The 19701-nt window shown below is 37.7% G+C and overlaps 1 protein-coding gene across 1 annotated transcript in view; it reads right to left on the minus strand.

Moving 5' to 3' along the window:
- The window catches only part of SLC4A7 (solute carrier family 4 member 7), a 104559-nt gene that overhangs the window by 42240 nt on the left and 42618 nt on the right, over nucleotides 1-19701 (minus strand). The window contains exons 4-8 of the mRNA XM_029940370.1: nucleotides 13589-13727; nucleotides 12623-12783; nucleotides 10997-11185; nucleotides 2165-2280; nucleotides 45-202 (exon numbers count right to left, since the gene is read on the minus strand). Coding sequence (XP_029796230.1) covers nucleotides 45-202; nucleotides 2165-2280; nucleotides 10997-11185; nucleotides 12623-12783; nucleotides 13589-13644 — 680 coding nt within the window. The 5' untranslated portion in view covers nucleotides 13645-13727. The remainder of the gene's footprint in view (nucleotides 1-44; nucleotides 203-2164; nucleotides 2281-10996; nucleotides 11186-12622; nucleotides 12784-13588; nucleotides 13728-19701) is intronic.

Below are 19701 nucleotides of genomic sequence, written 5' to 3' on the forward strand. Positions count from 1 at the left end.
CTTTTGTCAATAGATAAAGGTTTTGGACATGCCGAGAATGTTACCTGGTAGGAACAGGGACCTCAGTCAAGCCCGAGAGGAGAACTGCGGGGGCCAGTCTCACAAACGCAATTATAGGTCTTTCCAGAAAGTCTACTTCCCCCACCAGAACATTGGATGCCTCGGCTCCCGAAGGTATTTTTCTCATGAAATTCATATCAACCTATTGACAAATAAATAATACTTAAAAGTCAAATCTGCATGGCATTTCTGAGTCTATTTAGAGGGAAATAAGAAAGGAAAAATGCTTTTAAGACTACTATTCGCTAATCGAAACTGGTGATCTAATGGATATTTAAACACCAAAATTCTCACACATAAAAAGAATGGAGTAGACAAATACAAAAAGGCAAGCAGAACACATCTATCAAACAATGCTCCCAACCGTTTTAATTGTCATAATCTTCACTATTTCAGAGATCTAAGTTATCAAACATACAAACTAAAGAAAATTTTCAGTGAGTATAGCACTATTCATTAAAAACTACTGAGGACAAAAATATAGTTCACAAACTAACAATGGTTCATGAAATTATACACAGTGCTAAAAAAATATTCATTTTGTGATTATTTTTATTTAATCTTAGCAATGAATTAGCCCCTTTGTACTTTATATATAGAAGTCCCTTTTCTTTTAGAGAGGTCTATGTCTTCTGTGGTATTTTAATTAAGTGGAAAAAAATGTTTTTGTTTTTATTTAAAATGAAAACAAATAGCCATTATTGCTAGAGACACGGGACAGTGCTATAAAATCAAATTTAGGAGTCTGTGTATAATTACAAAGAAGAGGTTATAAACAGAATATCAAAGTATGGGAACTTCGTTTATATGCAGTTTCACACACGTCACTAAACACCACTTACAGGGCTATCTATTAAAAATAAAAGCAGCACTTACAGCGGGCCTCTTGAGTCCCACACCCAGTGTGCCACAACTACAGTGCCAGGAGACAGACTCCTGCCCAACGGGAGACAAGGAGGTGTGCACAGGGATAGGCCAAGTAAAAAAAAGTAAAACTGTGACAGAGGAACAAAAAAACGGCATCTGCCATGTCTAGAGGAGATCTATACTGTAACTGACATTTCATCCATTTAACGAGGGTCAACTGCAGTATTGTTACTGACTACTTCTCACTCGTCTGAAATAACAGAAGCACCAGTCAAAATAGGATCCAGTCAGACCAGAATTAAAATGGCAACAGCCTTTCTGCATAAGTGAATGCACCTGATGCAGGGCTTTCTGTAATTTTAGATAGAACAAACAGCTCGAGCAAAGCTACAATGCAAACCATCATTTACACTCCTTTTCTGCCAAAGTGCGATTTACAGATCTTGCACTGTGACATAAAAAGCCTAAGAAAAATGAATCTTACTTGAAATCATCGCATTGAATTAAAAGTCTTAAATTGGATACCACAATGTTAAAATGGAGAGTATCTCATAGTAAACTACTGCTATCAGAAATGTATTATAGCCACACAAAACCAATGATTCAGAAGCAGGACTCACGAAGTATGCTTTCTATTCCACTGTAATTTGAACTTGGGAGTTCTCTGCCCTGTTCTTTTGAGAAGTTTTCTTTTGGTTATTTCATCTGAATACTCACCTACCAAAATCAAAACGCCATAGTTCAGAAAGGTGAGTTGTTTTTAAATCCATGCCTTTACCTACCCAGGGACAAACACCAATTATGTATCCCAGGGACATTCCAGAAAGTACTGATACCCTAAGACAGTAATTCTGGGATCTTATTACAGCCAAGAAAAGGCCGAATCGCCAGTGCTGTAACATCAATCCCAGAATTAATCTTTCTGGTAGTGGCAGCTCCAGTAATTCAAAAGGTCCCAAAGTTTCGTCTATCTATGAGTAGGTACAGACAGAGATAGCATATTATTCACATACTCTTTTTGTCAAAATTGCTGAAACTAGTAAATAAAGTCATTCAAATGTCCTTTGGACTGTTAGCTTTCTCATAATTTCTGAACCTAAATTGCATATCACAAGCATCACATGCAGGCTTCCAAGCACCAATCTATTAAAAATTATTATAATCAGTGCTAAAAAGCCACATGGCGAGTGATTTTCTCAGTAAGAATGATTATGAAGATTTACAGTGGCGGAATTACCTTGCTGAAGTCAACAGTACTATTTTCTCTGCTTCCTCCACTTCCATTACCTTTAATTTCTCCACTCTTACTATTGTCCAAGTTTCCAGGGGCAGACTGTGGAGAGGCCAAAATACCTGAATTTAAGAGCAAAAAAAAAAAAAAAAAAAAAAAAAAAAAAAAAAAAAAAAAAATCCAAATCAGAAAGGAGAAAATTCACTTTGTAAACTGACTCTGCTCATATCCTGAAAGTGATCATTTCCTAGAAGCAAATGTGCAAGTTAAAAAAAAAAAAAAAAGTGCCAGGTGTTAGTACCATACCAGCAAGACTAGAGTACATTTTAAGCAATAATGAAGCTGTCTCTTGTAACATTTAAAATAATTGGAATTTACAAAAACGGTGGCCTTCTGCCCAAAAACAAAAGGGTGAGTAGGTGAGAAACACAGAGGATGGAAGGTCGGAGTCTGATTGCACCACTACAAATACTTAGGGAATGCACTTTTAATAAATCTAATGTACATGCGAATTGCAGAGCTTAATGATGCCAAACTACATATGGCATACTTACGTAACATTATTTACTTTCTGATAAACCCTAGATGCACCTCAGAAAATCCATCATCATAATTTCCTTGAGAATTTCATTTCTCTTGGGTAGTATTTATGTGCTACCTACTGCCATTATTCCTAAGAAATATAACTTGGAAATACAGTAGCAATGTTTTTGCAATATAAATACAAAGAGAAAGGGTTCTGTAATCAAACATAGCTGTGTTGAAATAAGCACTCTCTGCCATTCTGTAGCCATGTGACTTTAACTCGCTAAAACTAAAAGATGCAGACAAACCTGTCAAATTAGCTTGTTTGGATTACAAATGGTAGATAAATGTGCAATCATTAGAATGCTCATTTCAAGTAACATTCGGCAGCAATATTTCACAACAATAAAATAAGCTAAAAGTAACGTGTAGCCTATGCCCAATCATTACCACTAAGAATTTCCCAAAAAGTTCCAATATGAATATTTATAATGTAACACAGATTCCTACTGTTAAAGGTATCTCTTTTTTTTTTTCAAAACACCCAGGATATTCTAGTTCAAGAATATAGAATAATATTGCCCCAAACACAGAGCACCCTAGGAGAAAAGGTGCTAGACTGAATTACGACTTTTAACTCTGCCACCCACAATAATCTAGTGATCCACAGAAATCCAATTAAGCAGTCTGTGCTTAAATCCTATAAACTTTAAAGTTAATATTGGTAAAAACTCCTGAACGGTAAGCACATTGGATACATCTGAGGCATCTAGGGGAATTTTTATTTCAATCAGTGAAATGAAGTCATATGAACCTACTCCTTAAACTCATGACTGAAGACATTTGGGATACCCACTTCTCTGTTAAGTACCTACCACTGAATATTACCGTGACCCAAAACGGAAGTACAAAAAGCATATGCAAACTATCAGGGCACCTGCCTGGCTCAGTAGGTGGCGTGTGTGACGCCTGACCTTGGGGATGTGGGTTCCAGCTCCACGCTGGGTGTAGAGATTATTTAAAAATAAAACCTTAAAAAAAAAAGAAAAAAAAGCAAACAAACTATTTAGCTACATGCTCTGGAAGTGTTCAACAATTCCAAAATAAAAGTGATTTCCTAAAACTTAGCTCATTTCTCACCACCTTAGCTTAGCAGAGCAAAGTTATCATGATCCTCCTCCTTTGACCATTGTCTCTAAACTTCCAGAACAGAGTCCATTCCTTCATTAAAACACATTGCCCAAGTGGGGGAAAAAATGCTAAACAGCATTTTTCAGCCCGTACACGAAAACGAAGACTCCCACGAAGGCCCTGGCGGCAGCGGCATGTCAACTGCAGTACATGCACTTCTAACCACGGACTGTATTACATCCACAGACGTGGCATCAAAAGACAACACGTTCAAGTTCCCAGTATCGCCTCAGCCACCAGATTTCCAAGAGAAGAGTGGGATGAAGACGGGGCCGGGGAGGGGAGATGACAGGACAGGGGGAAGGGGAAGAAGAAAGGATGAGGCTGAGAAAGTGGAACGTGATCTGAAGTCACGTGGCTGACCTGGTCATCCTGAACCTACTAAAACGGACATGCCAAGGACAAGTTAGAGTTTTTCACCATCATCTTCTCTACATAGTCCTTCGCGGTCTCAGCTAAGTTAAGGCTGTTTCTTCGATCAGTAAGAAGTCTCCCTGCCTGGGTACTAAATTCCTGGTGCTCAGAAATCAATGAGTAAATACCCCCAAATTAAAACTCTTATTAGCACAACAGATATCTCAGAAAGACTGCATTTCTTTGCTTTAAGAAAAAGCAATGCATGTATATATAAAAATCATATTTTGGGGGACACCAAAAAATTTTATTTTGGTAAATCTACTATTTTTCCCTTACATTTTTTTCTCACAACAGCGTATCCAACTAGAGAAAGATAAGTCAAAGATATCAGAGTCTTCTGTCACTAAAAGTTTGAAAATAAAAGTAGTTGGGATGGGGGTTGCGGGGGAGCCTGGGTGGCTCAGCCAGTTAAATGTCTTACTTCCGCTCAGGTCATGACAGGTCATGATGGCACGGTTCCTGGGTTCAAGCCCCGCATCAGGCTCTGTGCTGACGGCTTGGAGCCTGGAGCCTGCTTCAGACTTGGCGTCTCCCTCTCTGCCCCTCCCCACTCATGCTGCTTCTCTTCCAAAAATAAACCTTTAAACATTTTTTCTTTAAAGTAGTTGGAACAGAGGTGCTCAAACTGAGAAGATTCTGTCCCCCGTGACACATCTGGCAAGATGGAAGGACGTTTTTGGTTGTCACAACCAGGGAGTGCCACTGAGCTAGTGAACAGAGAACAAGGATGCTGGTGAACGTACTACACTGCACAGGACAGCCCCTGATGACAAAGACATGTCCGGTCCCAAATGTCAACAGTGCCAAGTCAGAAGACGGTAACAAATACTACAAAATACCTTAACTCGTTTACATGTAATTATTCTCCAAAAGGTTAGGAAAACAACTTAGTTCCCTGCCCAAAAAGATGCTGAGGCCACATTCCTCCTGTAACATAACATCGGTCTTCGAGGAAACTCAACCAGAGTTTCTGGGTGCTTGAATCACCAAAGGCAGTTCAACAAGGGAACAGCAGCGGTCCCTATTATTTTAATCATAACTTTCGTAGAGGTCTTCGTAAATGGCAAGTAATTAGGAGCCTTTTCTTACCTTTAAAAAATTCCTTCTTTTCCCTCCATTCTAACTTAGTTTCTTTAAATCTCATGGCATACTTTTGGCAAAGGAGGAAAAAAACCTTAATAATGTTCCTCACTTTTCAGTTGATTGCTACTTTTATCCGGCTAACAACATGGCCTAGCAAGCCACTGTGAACTCGTATGCCACCTCCTAGTTACTATAGAGAATTTATAATTCCTCACAGAAGCTGGTAAAACAAGAAATGTTGGGTGTTACTGCTAGATATAGGTAAAACCAAGAGCAAGGAATTAACTTCAAAATCACTTTTGTGCAGGGTGCCTGGGAGGCTCAGTTGGTTAAGTGTTTGACTCTTGATTCAGGTTATCTCATGATCTCACGGTTTCTGGGATCGGCTCTACAGTCCTGCCTTTATAACTGGAAGTTTCGAAATCCAGAAGTTAGTTGGTAGATTGTTTACTCTCATTGAACCAGTCTCTTAGTCCTGACTATAGGTTGGTCAGTTCAGTTAAATTCATTTCAGGAGACAGTGATGGAGGTGTGCTCCCAAAGTAAGGCCTATGGTTCAAGTAATCAGGTATTAAATAAGAGACATTTCTATGGAAATTTTTTTTAAAGAAAGAAAACAATGGTTAATGACTGGAGCAAATTATAATCCCAGGTTCTGGGTTCTGAAGATAGCCAGTAGAGAAGATTTATAGATGTTTGGCTCAGAGCATTTTTAGATGAAATGAAGGCAAAGGTTGAGCATCCGGCTTAGCTCTGGTCATGATCTCGGGGTTAATGGGTTCGAGCCCCGCGTCAGGCTCTGTACTGACAGAGCCTGGAGCCTGTCTTCAGAATCTGTGTCTCCTTCTCTCTCTCTGACCCTCCCCTGCTCAAGCTGTCTCTCTCAAAAATAAATAAAACATTGAAAAAAAACATTTTTTTTAAAGCGCTTCCTGGGTGGCTCAGTTTGTTAAGCATCTGACTTCAGCTCAGATCATGATCTCACAGTCTGTGAGTTTGAACCCCGTGCTGACAGCTCAGTGCCTGGAGCCTGCTTTGGATTCTATGTCTCTCTCTGCCCTTCCCCTGCTCACACTCTGTCTCTCAAAACTAAATAAACATTAACAAAAAATTTTTAAGGAAAAAAAAGAGTGCTGATTATTTCCAAGTAAATAATTCTGATATTTCTTTCTTTTTGTTCAGTTACCTCATTACATGTTTTCCATGAAGTACCAATATCTACAATGAAATGTTTTACTATAAATTTTGCTATAGGTAGATCTGAGTTCAATTCCTTGGTCTGGTCATTTATGGTATGATATTAATACCTTTAAAGTCTTTGTTTTCTTCATTTGTAAAACAGGGATAATATGAACCTCATCAAATTGTTAGGAAAATTATAAATATGATATATTTAATGTATCATAACGCTACTGTGTATGGAAAAACAAACAACAGTAGCTGTACCCACCATCATAGTTAATATTACAATGTTACACCTTACTTCCAGTTTTTATTTCTAAAAGCATATCTATTGTGGCGACTACAAGGAGCCTTGACTAAACATACTTGGTATGTTTGAGAAATTCAATACAGAGAAGAAGTGTGTCATCTAGAGATAGGACCACGAAGATTTTGTCAGAGGACTTAGGCTTGTCACTTACTAGCTGTATGACCCAGGAAGTTACTTAACTTTTCTGAGTCTGAGTTTCTGAAAATGGGTGTAATCCACCTAACTTAACACAACTTTGCCTACACGTTAAGTAGGCTAATATAATAAATGTTAGCTACCAGTGGGGAGTGTTAATGTGTTATCAGTATTAGGGAGAAACTCAATAATACTTGTGTGATGAAAACCACCAGTCAGAATTCATACATCACACTGACATTTGGCTGTCCGTAAGTAGTCGTCACCAAAGAATACTTCTTTGTATGAACTGGGTGGAAAGACATAGATGTTTGAACATACGTACAATCAATATACCACACAGAGCCAAAATTACCATAATATATAACCTTAGATGAATTATAAACCTCTTAACAAGAAACAATTTTTTCTAATTCACAGACAAAAAGAAATCCTAGCTACAACTATAGGATCACTATAGGAACAACTAAAGGTCCTGAAAATTTCAAGGTGAATTTGGATTAAAGATAGATATGGCAATCAACAGAGGACAATTACGGTCTATTCCAAATATAGTACTAGTCTTAAAATAATGATGATTCCAGGTAGCCACTGGAGAACTTCAATCTTTTCAGAGACAAAATGAGGAAAAGAACATTCGATCCTACTTGTGTTAAAAAGATTAAAATATACCACATTCTTTGGATAAAAGCACCGAATAGTAGGTAAGAGGCACATCACCTCACGTAATGTATGTCTGACGTGTTCATTCACCTCATGAATGAAACGCACGAGAAGGAGAAGCAAAGCCACCATTTTTCAAAAATCACAGCAAATTAGAAGATCGCTTATAAAAACTGCTATGTTCTTCTGCACCATTCAAATGCCTCGGCCTGTAAAAAAACGTCTGAAAAGTTTTGAGAGGGCTACATTCTGTGTAGTCTCCCTCGGCGTCTTTTCAGAAGTGAGAGATTTTTAAGACTTCTTTTCTTGTCTACAATATGCTAGAAGGAAAACAAACCATGCACAAGTCAAAAGAAGTTGTAAGCATGAGGGACATATGCCGCTGAAGCCACGTGCTGAGAGGCATTCCGCGTGCAAGAGGGGCGCAGGCAGGGGCACCGCACACGGAGGACGCGATAGTTGCCTGGAGTCATGCCAACATTGTCCTCAGCCTTCTGCTCCTGGTCTTTCAGTGCTGCTAAGTCCTCCTCGGGCGGATGAATCACTACAATGGGGACACCATCGCTGGCAGGGGCGACCAGGAGCTCTGGGGCCTGAGGCTGACTCTGGTGGGAGCTTCTGGAGGTCAGGCGGCTGGCGCCGGGGCTGGGAGGAGGGCTGTTCTGCGGGGAGGGCACCGGGGTGGTGCGCCTCGAGCCTGCAGGGCTTTCAGCTCTCGAAGAAGGAAGAAGATGACTGAGAAGAAGGGAGAAGGGCGACTCTCCTCTCAGGGAAAGGTTTGAGGCGGACAGGCCTGTTCGCAAAGAGTGCCGGGAGGCTGACAGGCCTTCCCCTGAGACAAAACAAATAAATGAAACATGATGAAGTTCACTGCAGAGGGCACACCGACACACACACACACACACACACACACACACACACACACGCACCCTACAATGGAAGCTGCAATGCTATGGGCGTCAGCGGGGCCACCAGATTTCTACGTGTCAGAAAGTCACTGAAAAGTTGCTGAAATTACCATTAGTTCCCTGAAGATGTATCCAAAAAAACAAAACAAAAAATAAAAAACAATGCAAATGACAGACTGGGGGGGTGGGCCAGGAAGAGGTGGTGAGGAGGGTGGAAATATTCTGTTAGTAATTAAAATGCCCAATCATATAGCTTTTTAAAAGAAAAATAACAGTATCAATGCAAAGTTGATAAACGATAAACAGCAAATGAGAATACAATTTAAGAATAATCTAAAAAATAAAACCCTAAGCCAAACTTACAAGTATTGATAGCTTATATTTGGTGTATTTTTTCCTAAACTGTACCAAACTCCTACAGTTAGTTATCCCTCACAAGAAAAGTCCAGGTTGTCTAATAATTCCTAACTTAAAATTGATATCAAATCTTCATACCTACTGGTAGTGCTCCCAGGTAAAATTCTAAAATGTAAGACAAACTATAGAAATTTTTTTAAAAAGAAATATCTCTAACGATATTTACAAATGCCCTAAAATATGCCTCCATTTCTAACACAGCAGATAAAATTAGATAATGCAACTGTTAATCTAACTGGATAATAAAGTATTTCTCACCAACAATGGCAATGACAAAATAAGTCTGGCATATTTTAAAAGGTTATGTATATTTATATTTCAATCACCTGTTCTATGACATGTACCTTCGTGGAATAACACTGATTTTAGGAAAAATATGACATGGCAGACAATCCCATATGATCTAAGTCACCACAGCCACATACTCAAGAGATCTCACGAAATATGTAAAAGATGAATCTTCAATCCATAAACAACCACCATTTAGTTAAAACAAAAACCACATGCAGAAAAACTGTTAAATTACAACTATAACACAACAAAATAACTGAATGTCCATGCTAAAACAGCATTTAAAAGAAAACAGCCATTGTGTTATGATTAAAAGGAACCAAATGTCAATCAGGGAATAATCAGGACCCATCCACATGAGGAGAAATGATTTAGTAGGGTCTCTGAATAAATTAACTCATTTCCCAAAAGTTGAGAATATACACTACGTGAAAGACGAAAAAGAGGTAAAATGTGACACAGATGGCTTGTTTTTACATTAAACTTACGCCCCCACGAGATTCCTTTTATTCTTAGGGTTACATATGCATTAAAAGGCATAATTTTAAACAGATTAAAAAGACTTCTAGTGGTTAATGCTCAGAAGATGGACTTGAACATGCTACACTGAGCTGCGGAAGCTCATTACTGTCAAACTTCTGATGCATGAAACCCCATCACCAATGGCGGTTTGTTTGTCGAACACTTAAAAGCCATACTATTATTGCAGGACAGAAAGGAGGGGCAGAAAGACACTGTGGCCCGTCTTCGTTCCTCTTCACTCTAATCCTTTTAAGCCTTGAGTAATGGCAGCAGCTAGAGACAAGAATGACCCTCCTAAGCAATTCCAACCCTTTGTGGGTAGGTTTCACAGAGTCACTGTCTTCAGAGCTCTCTTCTGAGAGCCAAAATAGAACTCCAGTCAGTGATGTAGTCTTCTACTTTAAAAAGAGGAAAGGCAAAGCCTCCAGGTGTTCCAGCCTTAAAACAGTGACAGGGGTAACTGCTTACAAAAACCCTGCTGTATTCCCACACGACCCACTACCAACCATGAGTGAGAGGGGGGAGCTCGGGCATGCGGGTCTGGGCCACGCTCAGCAGATAGGAGGACATCAGGGAGGTCATCCTAGCATAAGAACAAAACACCCATAAAACCTTCCACAGACTGTACAAACAAAGGGAGTGAAATCATCAAACCAATGCAAAACACTTGCTTATATGCAGCAAATAGAGTAAATTCAGGACACAAATAGAAAAATCACTATGAAAAACTCTAGTATAGATAATAGAAGTTCAAACCCAAGACTTAGCATTTCAAGAAGATTAAACTTACAGATCATAATCTATGCCTCCTTCATCTATTATACAAGAATTCTTGACAAAAAACAAAAAAGTAAATAAAACAAAGAGCGGCAAGTTATTCAGGATTAGCTCTAGGGAGTGTTCTATATGCCATCAACACTTAAATGTGCCATTTTAGCTAGAGTGAGTCCTCAATTTTTTCATCTCAATGATTTCTACACATTGATGGTCATGTTGTAAAGAATGACATTTTAGAAATGATATTTTTTAAATACAAAGATAATATTACTTTTTAAAAAAGGAATAAAGGGATAATAAAATGACCTACAAGAATGATCTGGAAGAAGTCTCTTTCTTCTCCCAAATGCTACCTGTGCTGGACCAGAATGCGGTTAGAGAAGGGTTAGCAAAACTGGGTGCCACAACTTATCTCACCATTCCTTTCAAGCAAGTGAGGGTCAGAATGTTTCTTGCCTATGTCTGCAAAGGATCGCACAAGGGGAATCCGACTGGTGAATCTTTTCTCATTCTGATGATGATGTCTCTTCAAAAGAGCTTCTCTGACATTTTCTCTTATGGACTCATCCAGTTGGCCAGAGGCTATCATGTTGTCCAATACCATATCTATTGAAAGGAAAATAAATAAATAAATCACAGCCGTTTTTATTGAAGAAACTAACACTTGGATGCTATCACAGAGTAAGCAATAAGCTCGAAGTGGAACCTTACTGAAAAATAAGATCTTCAAACAGTTCTAGAAAGTGCTATTCTCTTCTGATATTGAATGTTTGTAGAATATGGACATTATCTAAGGAAAATAAACAAGTTACAAGGAGACCTTTATTTGAATAATTCCTGTTACTTATAAAGAGGCCACTGTTAGATACACTAATAGCTTCCCTGTAGTTCAAAGTGCTTTCCTGATACAGACACAATAAATTCTATTAAAGTGAATATTCAAGAATACTGGCTTCCTAAAACGTGAAGGCATTTTATTGCTTCACTTCATATTTTTCATCAAAACTATAGCTGGATATCTGGAGCCCTTCATCCAGTAATTAACTATTTACCTGTTATGCGGTGGGAATATAACATTTAACTAAGTAGATCAAGTTTCCGCTCTTACTCTTCCAGAGGTAGAAAAACCAATGAGCAATTGAAAAGGTAAAATATCATGAATAAATCCTAGGAAGATGAGAACATCAGACTGTGAAGGGGTGTGGGGAACTGATGTAACGCCATATGACACATTATTGTAGTGACTGGACTCTTTTCAACTTAGATTTATAACTACTTTTAACCTATAAATATATATATGTTTATGTTTATATTTAAAACAGTGCCACTAATTTGAGATAAAAGAGTCAAGCTTTCAAGCTTGTAAGATTTCTCTAACAGAAAACTGGAATCAACCTAGCAGGTAAACTCTAACATTAACAGTGACCACAGACTACAATACAAGTGGACCCAGGATTATAAAACATTACATTGTAAATAATGAAAATATTACACTGTATTATGTGATCACTGCAAAGCCAAAGTGAATTGTCTCCTAGTCAAGAATTCTATACATTCACAGGGAACTGACTTTCATATGAAATTCACACCTCTCTATACTTTCTAGAACTTTCTTCCCTTTCTTCCTCCTCCTTACAACACTTTCTTTTTACTTGTACCACCTGCTCCTTGTTCCCATGTGTTCAAAGTCTATAAATAAGTAATACATTTAATGTACTTGTGGGTCTTCTCCAGATACCTTGGTCCAAAAATTGAAGAAACAAAAAGCTCTTTTCTCTGTATTTCCTGAAACAGATCACATTTCTTACTTATGGCACTAGTCACTTTCTTGTTGGGATTGTAGTTGGGACTGTCTAACTTAATCTCCTAAAGTCTATTAAAGACAAAAAATGTTATTTATATCTGTACTCCTCATGTGGTCCTGCACAGGATGGAAACTCAACACAGAGCTGTTAAATCAATGGTCTAAAATCCCACCACAGTTCCCTTACTTAAATACCCCTAACTGCAGTTCAAATATTAAAAAAGTCAAACTGCTATAACCTGCAATTTCATCTAGAGTGCTTGCTCTCATATCCAGCATGACTGTTCCATTTAAGATGCAACTTCTTAGTTCAAAAAGACTATGCAAAGAGAGAGTTGCCACATAGGGTTTACTCCATCGGTCACCGCCATCTTCAACATCCTCTTCAAATTTCAGCCATCTAAATGTGTAATACATCAAAAATATTTTATAAACAATGTGGATTATAAATAATGAAACCCTTTATTTAAAAAAAATTTTTTTAATGTTTTTTAAATTTTATTTTTGAGAGACAGAGAAAGACAGTGCGAGCAAGACAGGGTCAGAGAGAGAGGGTAGACACAGAATCTGAAGCAGGCTCCAGGCTCTGAGCTAGCTGTCAGCACAGAGCCCGATGCAGGGCTTGAACCCATGAACCTTGAGATCATGACCTGAGCTGAAGCTGGACGCTTAACTGACTGAGCCACCCAGGCGCCCCAATCAAACCCTTATTATTTGCTTATTTTAATATAAAAAACAGAAACCTGTTCTTTTAAAGAGAAACGAAGACCACGACCACCAACACAAAATTTGGCTATAGACATATCTTTACAAATCAAACTAATGGTCCGCAGTATCTATCCGCACGGGTTACTTTACAGCTCCTCTTTCTATTCTAACTTAATTAGAGTGGCACGTGGGGAACTTCATAATCCTCTTTTAAACCGAAAATATGCAGCACGATCATGATTTTTCAAATGTATTTCTCTAATAAAAGACATTAAAATACAATTAACATAATTTTTCTGTGCTATATTAAACTATTAAGGATTCCTTAAGAAAATGAATTTTGAGAATTAAGAGATAGACTAAAGGTGTAACTTTCAGATACGAGGAAATTTTCTGCCCATTATTTTAAAGCACCAGATGGCGCATAAATTCCTTATATTTACATTACAAGAAGGAGTCGAGAAAAGCCAACGAAATACAGAGGCTCAGACTATTACCTGGCGGTTTCCTTCCACTCATACTCTTCCCCGTCTCTGTAACACAGCTCGTCCATCTCCGTGAAGAGATCGTGCGGAATGTGTTCCTCATCGTCGTCCTCAGTTCCCAGGATGAACTGAACTCTCTGCGAGGGTGTGTCTTAACAAGAGAATTTAAATACACTCAAAAATTGCCACCAGTCATTCAAAGATAAACTCAGTTTGAGAGTGAGATGCTTTTGTTATAAATAAAAACATATCCATCGAAACTCTTCTGGTAAGACGCCACAAATCTGGAAGGAAACAAGGACCAACAATCCAGACACAAAAGTACCACAAGAGAGGTCACCTCCACAGACAAAAAAAGAAAAGTTGCGTGTTAAACACAAACAAGTGAGGGAAGCCTGGCTGGCCCAGCTGGTAGAGCAGTCCACCCTTAAATCTCAGGGTTGTAAGTTCAAGCCCCTTGTTGGGTGCAGAGATTACTTAAAAATAAAATCATTTAAAAAATAATAAACATGGATCTTTATGTAGAAGGACTACCCTGAGGCCTATGCAGGACACACTAAAACATACAGGGACTGAACTTACTGACGTCTTAAAACTTCCAACATGAAGGTCTTACAACTCCTTCATCAGACTCATCCCCGAGCACTATTTTTGGTGCTACTATAAGTGGTATTTTTTTATTTCCATTTCTGATTGTTCATTGCTACTCAAGAAATACATAGAAATACAATTAATTATGTACACTGTAAACCTGCTAAACTCACCTAGCTCTGTAGTTTTATAGATTGCTTAGGATTTACTAGGTACATGATCCTCTATGTGTAAATAAAGACAATTTTACTTCTTCCTTTGCAAGCCACATGCCTTTAATTTCTTTCTTGCCTTATTACACAGGCTAGGTCCTCCAATACTATGTTGTATAGAAGGGGCATAGAACAACCTTGCCTCTCACCAAATCAGAAGGAGAAAGCATTCCATCTCTTCAGCACTAAGTGTGACGCTAATGAAGTTTTGTTTAATAGATGCTCTGTATCAGGCTGAGGAAATTTTCATATTCTTTGTTGAGAGTTTTATCATGAATGAAGGTGGGATTTTGTCAAAAGGCTTTTTCTGAGATAAATATATGGCTTTTCTCCTTTATGGTATAAATATGGATATTTAGGGGCGCCTGGGTGGTTCAGTCGGCTAAGCCTCCGACTTCAGTTCAGGTCAGATCTCACGTTCGTGGGTTCGAGCCCCACGTCGGGCTCTGTGCTGACAGCTCGGAGCCTAGAGCCTGCTTCCAATTCTGTGTCTCCTTCTCTCTCTGCCCCTCCCCCTCTCATGCTCTGTCTCTCTGTATCAAAAATAAATAAAACATTTAAAAAATTTTAAAAAATATGGATATGTATATTGACAGTTAAATTTTACACCAACCCTGCTTTTCCACAAGGTTATCACACTAATTTCCTATTGCTGTTGTAACAAGCTGCCACAAGCTTAGTGGTGTAAACACAAATTTATTCTCTTATGTCGTTCTGGAGGCCAGAAGTCCAAAATGAGTCTCACAGCGCTGACATCATGGGGCTAGTTCCTTCTGCAGGCTCGTGGGGAAGTCCATTTCCTCACCCTTCCTAGCTTCTGGAAGCTGCCGACATTCTTTGGGTCTGAACCCTTCCCCCATACTACAACCTCTTGTTCCTGCTGTCACTTCCGTTGATCTTTGGACTGCCTCTTACTAAGGACCCTGTGATTACTACTGGCCCACCTATATAATCTGCTATAACTTCCCCATCTCAAAACCCGTAACTTAATCACATCTGTAACTTCAAATTTCCTATAAGGTTAACATTCACAGATTCCAGATATTAGAAATAGGAGCATCTCGGGAGGCATTACCCCTCCCCCAACACAGTCATGATATAGTATCCTCTTTAGATACTGCAGTATAAAATGTTTTTAGTTTGTTAAGAATTTCTGAAACTACATTCATGGGAAATATTTAGTCTGTAATTTTATTTTCTTGTAACATCTGTATTTAGTATTTGTATCAAGGTAATGCTGGATTCATAAAAATGAATTAGGAAGTGTTCCTTCATCTTTAATTTTCTGGCAGTCTGTGTAATTTCTTCCTTATGTGTTTGGTTGAATTCATCCCTGAACACTTTGGGAGTAAATTTTCACTAACTGTTTTAGACTACAAATTTAATTTCTGTATACATATAGAGTAATTTAGGTTATCAGTTTCATCAATTTTTAGTAGCTTTAAGATTAAGGAATTTCCCCATTTCATCTAAGTTATCAATTTTGTTGGCATAAAATCATTCATAATATTCCTTCATTAGTCTTTTAATAATTGTAATACATGTACAGAAATATTCTGTTACTGGGAATTTATATCTGTTTTTCTCCTCCTAATCACTCTAGCTACAAGTTTATCAATTTTACTGGTTTTGTCAAAGAATCAGATTTCAGTCTAATTGTCTTTTGCTATTGTTTTATCTGGTTTTTATTTTATTCATTTCTGCTTTGGTTTATATTTTTCCTTTGTTTTCCTTACTTTAGTTTAATATGTTCCATGTTTTCTCTTAGTTTCTTAAGTTAGAAATGTTAAGTTATTGATTTCAGATCTTTCTTTTCTAATATAAGGGTTAAGTGCTATAAATATTGCTCTACACACTGCTTTGGCTGCATCTAACAATTCTCAATATATATATATATATATGGGCAGTCCTAACTTTGCATAGCACCATGCTAAAGGAACCTGCACACCAGAAGTATGTCCTCACTTTGCAAGATTTTATTTCAATTATTGCCAGTACTGTGTTTTTATGAGTTCAAAATATTTCCTAATTTCTGTTGTGACTGCTTTTAACCCATGGGTTATTGAGAAGAATCTTGTTTAACTTCCAAATGTCTGGGGATTTTTCTTGATACTTCTGTAGTTTAATTCCACTATGGTCAAAGAATACACTTTCAATCTTTTAAATGCATTAAGACTTGTTTATGGACTAGAATATAATCTAGCTTGGGAAACATTTCATTTGTACTTATAAAAAATGTTTCTTCTGCCTTTGTTGGGTGGAGTGCTCAATGAATGTGAATATCAGTCCATCTGAGAATGTTATTTGGGTCTTCTATGTCCTTATTTATTTCATTAACTTGTTCTATCCATTACTAAGAAAAAAAGAGTTGAAATCTACAACCTTATAAATGTATCCAACAACTATAAATTTGTCTCTCTTTTCAATTTAATCAGTTTGCTTCATGTATTTTGAAGCTTTTGTTACATGCATATTCATTTAGAATGGTTACACCCAGATTCAACAATTTAATTTTTGTGTGCCTTTTGTGTGGTTCTTTTCATATTTCTTAAGTTTTGTTGAGCTCCTTGAAACTGTGTTCAGTTTTCATTAAAATTAGAAATTTTTCAACTATCATTTCTTCAATTTTTTTTCCTGCCACCCTCCTTTCTGGCACTCCAACTATACATACGTTAGACTAATTGATACTGTTCTACAAATTACTGATGCTCTATTTATTCACTTTAGGCTTTTCTATTTCACTTTGGGTAGTTTTTATCCAAAATCACTGATACTTTTTTTTGTTGAGTCAAATCCTCTGTTAATCTTACCTAGGGTATTTTTCATTTAAGATACCATATTTTTCATCTCTAGAAGTTCCATTTGGGCCTTCTTACGTTTTCAAATTCTCTGTTCATCACAGTTACATTTTCCTCTATCTTCTTGAACATTCAAAATATAGTTGCTTTAACATGCTGTTTTCTAAATCCATCAATTCTCTCATTTCTAGATCTGTTTCTATTGATTTATTTCTCTTGGTAATGGTTCATATTGTCCTACTTTTCATATTCAAGTATTTTCTGGATGTCAGATATTGTGAATTTTACATGTTTAGGTGCTGGATTTTATAGTATTTCTTTTAATAGTAGTATACTTTCTTCTGGCAAAGACCTTTACTTTAACTCTTTTAAGACCTGCTTTAAAATTTTTGGAACAGACCTATTGCAGCTTTTAGTGCAAAACTAATTAAGAACCACTATTATGGCAGTACCTTCTGAGAAGGCTACACAATGCCCTTAGATCAAGGTCTTTCCACTATGATGGGAACACACCCTATTCCTAGTCTTATGTGAAATCCAAGAACATTTTAGCCTACTGGTTTCTGATGGTTATTTCCCCAGGCCGCATGTAGCTTTCCTTTGGCCTAGACTAGTATTCAACCAAAGATTCAAAAGGACTCTTCTTTGACCTTTGGAACTCTCTCTGTGTGTAGTCGCATCCCGCACCTGACTAGCTTCTTTGGCCTTCCCAAATTCCAATCTCTGTCTCAATTCTGAGAGCCTGCAAGGAAGTTTCTATTCCAAATTCCCCTTCCTGTGCTGTGGCCTGGAAACGGTCTCTAGGTAAGATGCTCAGGCAAGCATAAGGCTCATCTCACTTTTTCCCCCTCTCTCAGATGTCAGAATCCTATACTGCCTATTGTCCAATGTCTGAAAATTACTGTTTTATATATTTTGTCTATTTGTCTAATCGTTTAAAATGAGAGGGGAAATTCAATTCAATTATTTCATCATGTCCAGAAGCAAAAGTTCTATGTAATCTACATTTAGAAGACTGGGAGCAAGAAAAAAGAGACATCATTCAAAGCAATTTCTTGGATAGATATTAGCAGTTAAAACCAAAATAAACCTACTTCAGGTGACATACAGCTTTTCTAAGGATAGTTATTTCATTAAAAAGTCATAAACATTTCCTCCACCAAATTCTTCAAACCACTAAATTTAGACTTCAAATGTCATATCTTAGCTTGAAACATCAAACCACCTATCCTAAATTATAATTTAGTAGATAGCATCCTATAAAAATATTATGTACCTTTTTATTCACACAAATTAGAGAAGCATATTGATCTACTCAGAATAGCGTTAAGATATACTAAACTCGATGGACGCATCATATAGAACAGGAAAATACTTCTAAATTACTTAATATCGGGGCATCTGGGTGGCTCAGTTGGTTAAGCCTCCGACCAGCTCAGGTCATGATGTCACAGTCGTGAGTTAGAGCCCCACATCGGGTTCTGTGCTTACAGCTCAGAGCCTGGAGCCTTCTTCAGATTCTGTGTCTCCCTCTCTCTCTGCCCCTCCCTGCTCATGCTCTGTCTCTCTCTGTCTTAAAAATAAATAAAACGTTAAAAAAAATCAAATTACTTAATATCATCAAAGTTCACTAGTGATCCTTTCTGAAATTAGTATCAGTTTTTCCTTTGCTACCTATAGGACTTTTGTTAGTTATGTGACCACTTAATACTGTACTAGGCCATCATGTACTAGGCTGTGTAGTGTCTTTTAGGACAGTTTTTTTTTTTAACATTTATTTATTACTAAGAAACAGAGAGAAACAGAGTGTGAGCAGGGAGGGGAAGAGAGAAGGGGAGACACAATCTGAAGCAGGATCCAGGCTCCGAGCTGTCAGCACAAAGCTCAACCCAGGGCTCGAACTCACACACTACAAGATCGTGACTTGAACTGAAGTTGGACGCTTAACTGACTGAGCCACCCCTTCGTACAGCTTTTTAGGAGATTCCCATCACATTTAGTCTCTCTTCGCTGAAGTGTCTCCATCTACACAATGAAAACAATATCTGTCTTCTAAAAAGTGCAGAGACGAATAAAAAGAATGTGGTATATATATACAATGGAACATTATTGGGCCATAAAAAAGAATGAAATCTTGCCATTTGCCAGAGTATAATACTATGTAAAATAAGTCAGTCGGAGAAAGACAAATACCATATGATTTCACTCATAGGTGGAATTTAAGAAACAAAACAAAAGAGCAAAGGGAAAAAAGAGAGAGGCAAGCCAAAAAACTGACTCTTAGTTACAGAGAACAAACCGATGGTCGCCAGAGGGGAAGGGTTAGAGGGGTGAGTTGGATAGGTGATGGGGATTAAGGAATGTCCTTGTCATGATGAACACTGGATAATGTAGCGAATTGCTGAATCACTAGATCACACACCTGGAACTAGAATAACACTGTATGTTAACTAACTGGAATTTAAAAATAAATATAAAATTAGATTAAAAGTGCAGAGAGGATTAAATCAAAGAGCATATGTCA

Source organism: Suricata suricatta, chromosome 5 (genome assembly GCF_006229205.1).
Source record: "Suricata suricatta isolate VVHF042 chromosome 5, meerkat_22Aug2017_6uvM2_HiC, whole genome shotgun sequence".
Lineage (NCBI taxonomy): Eukaryota > Metazoa > Chordata > Mammalia > Carnivora > Herpestidae > Suricata > Suricata suricatta.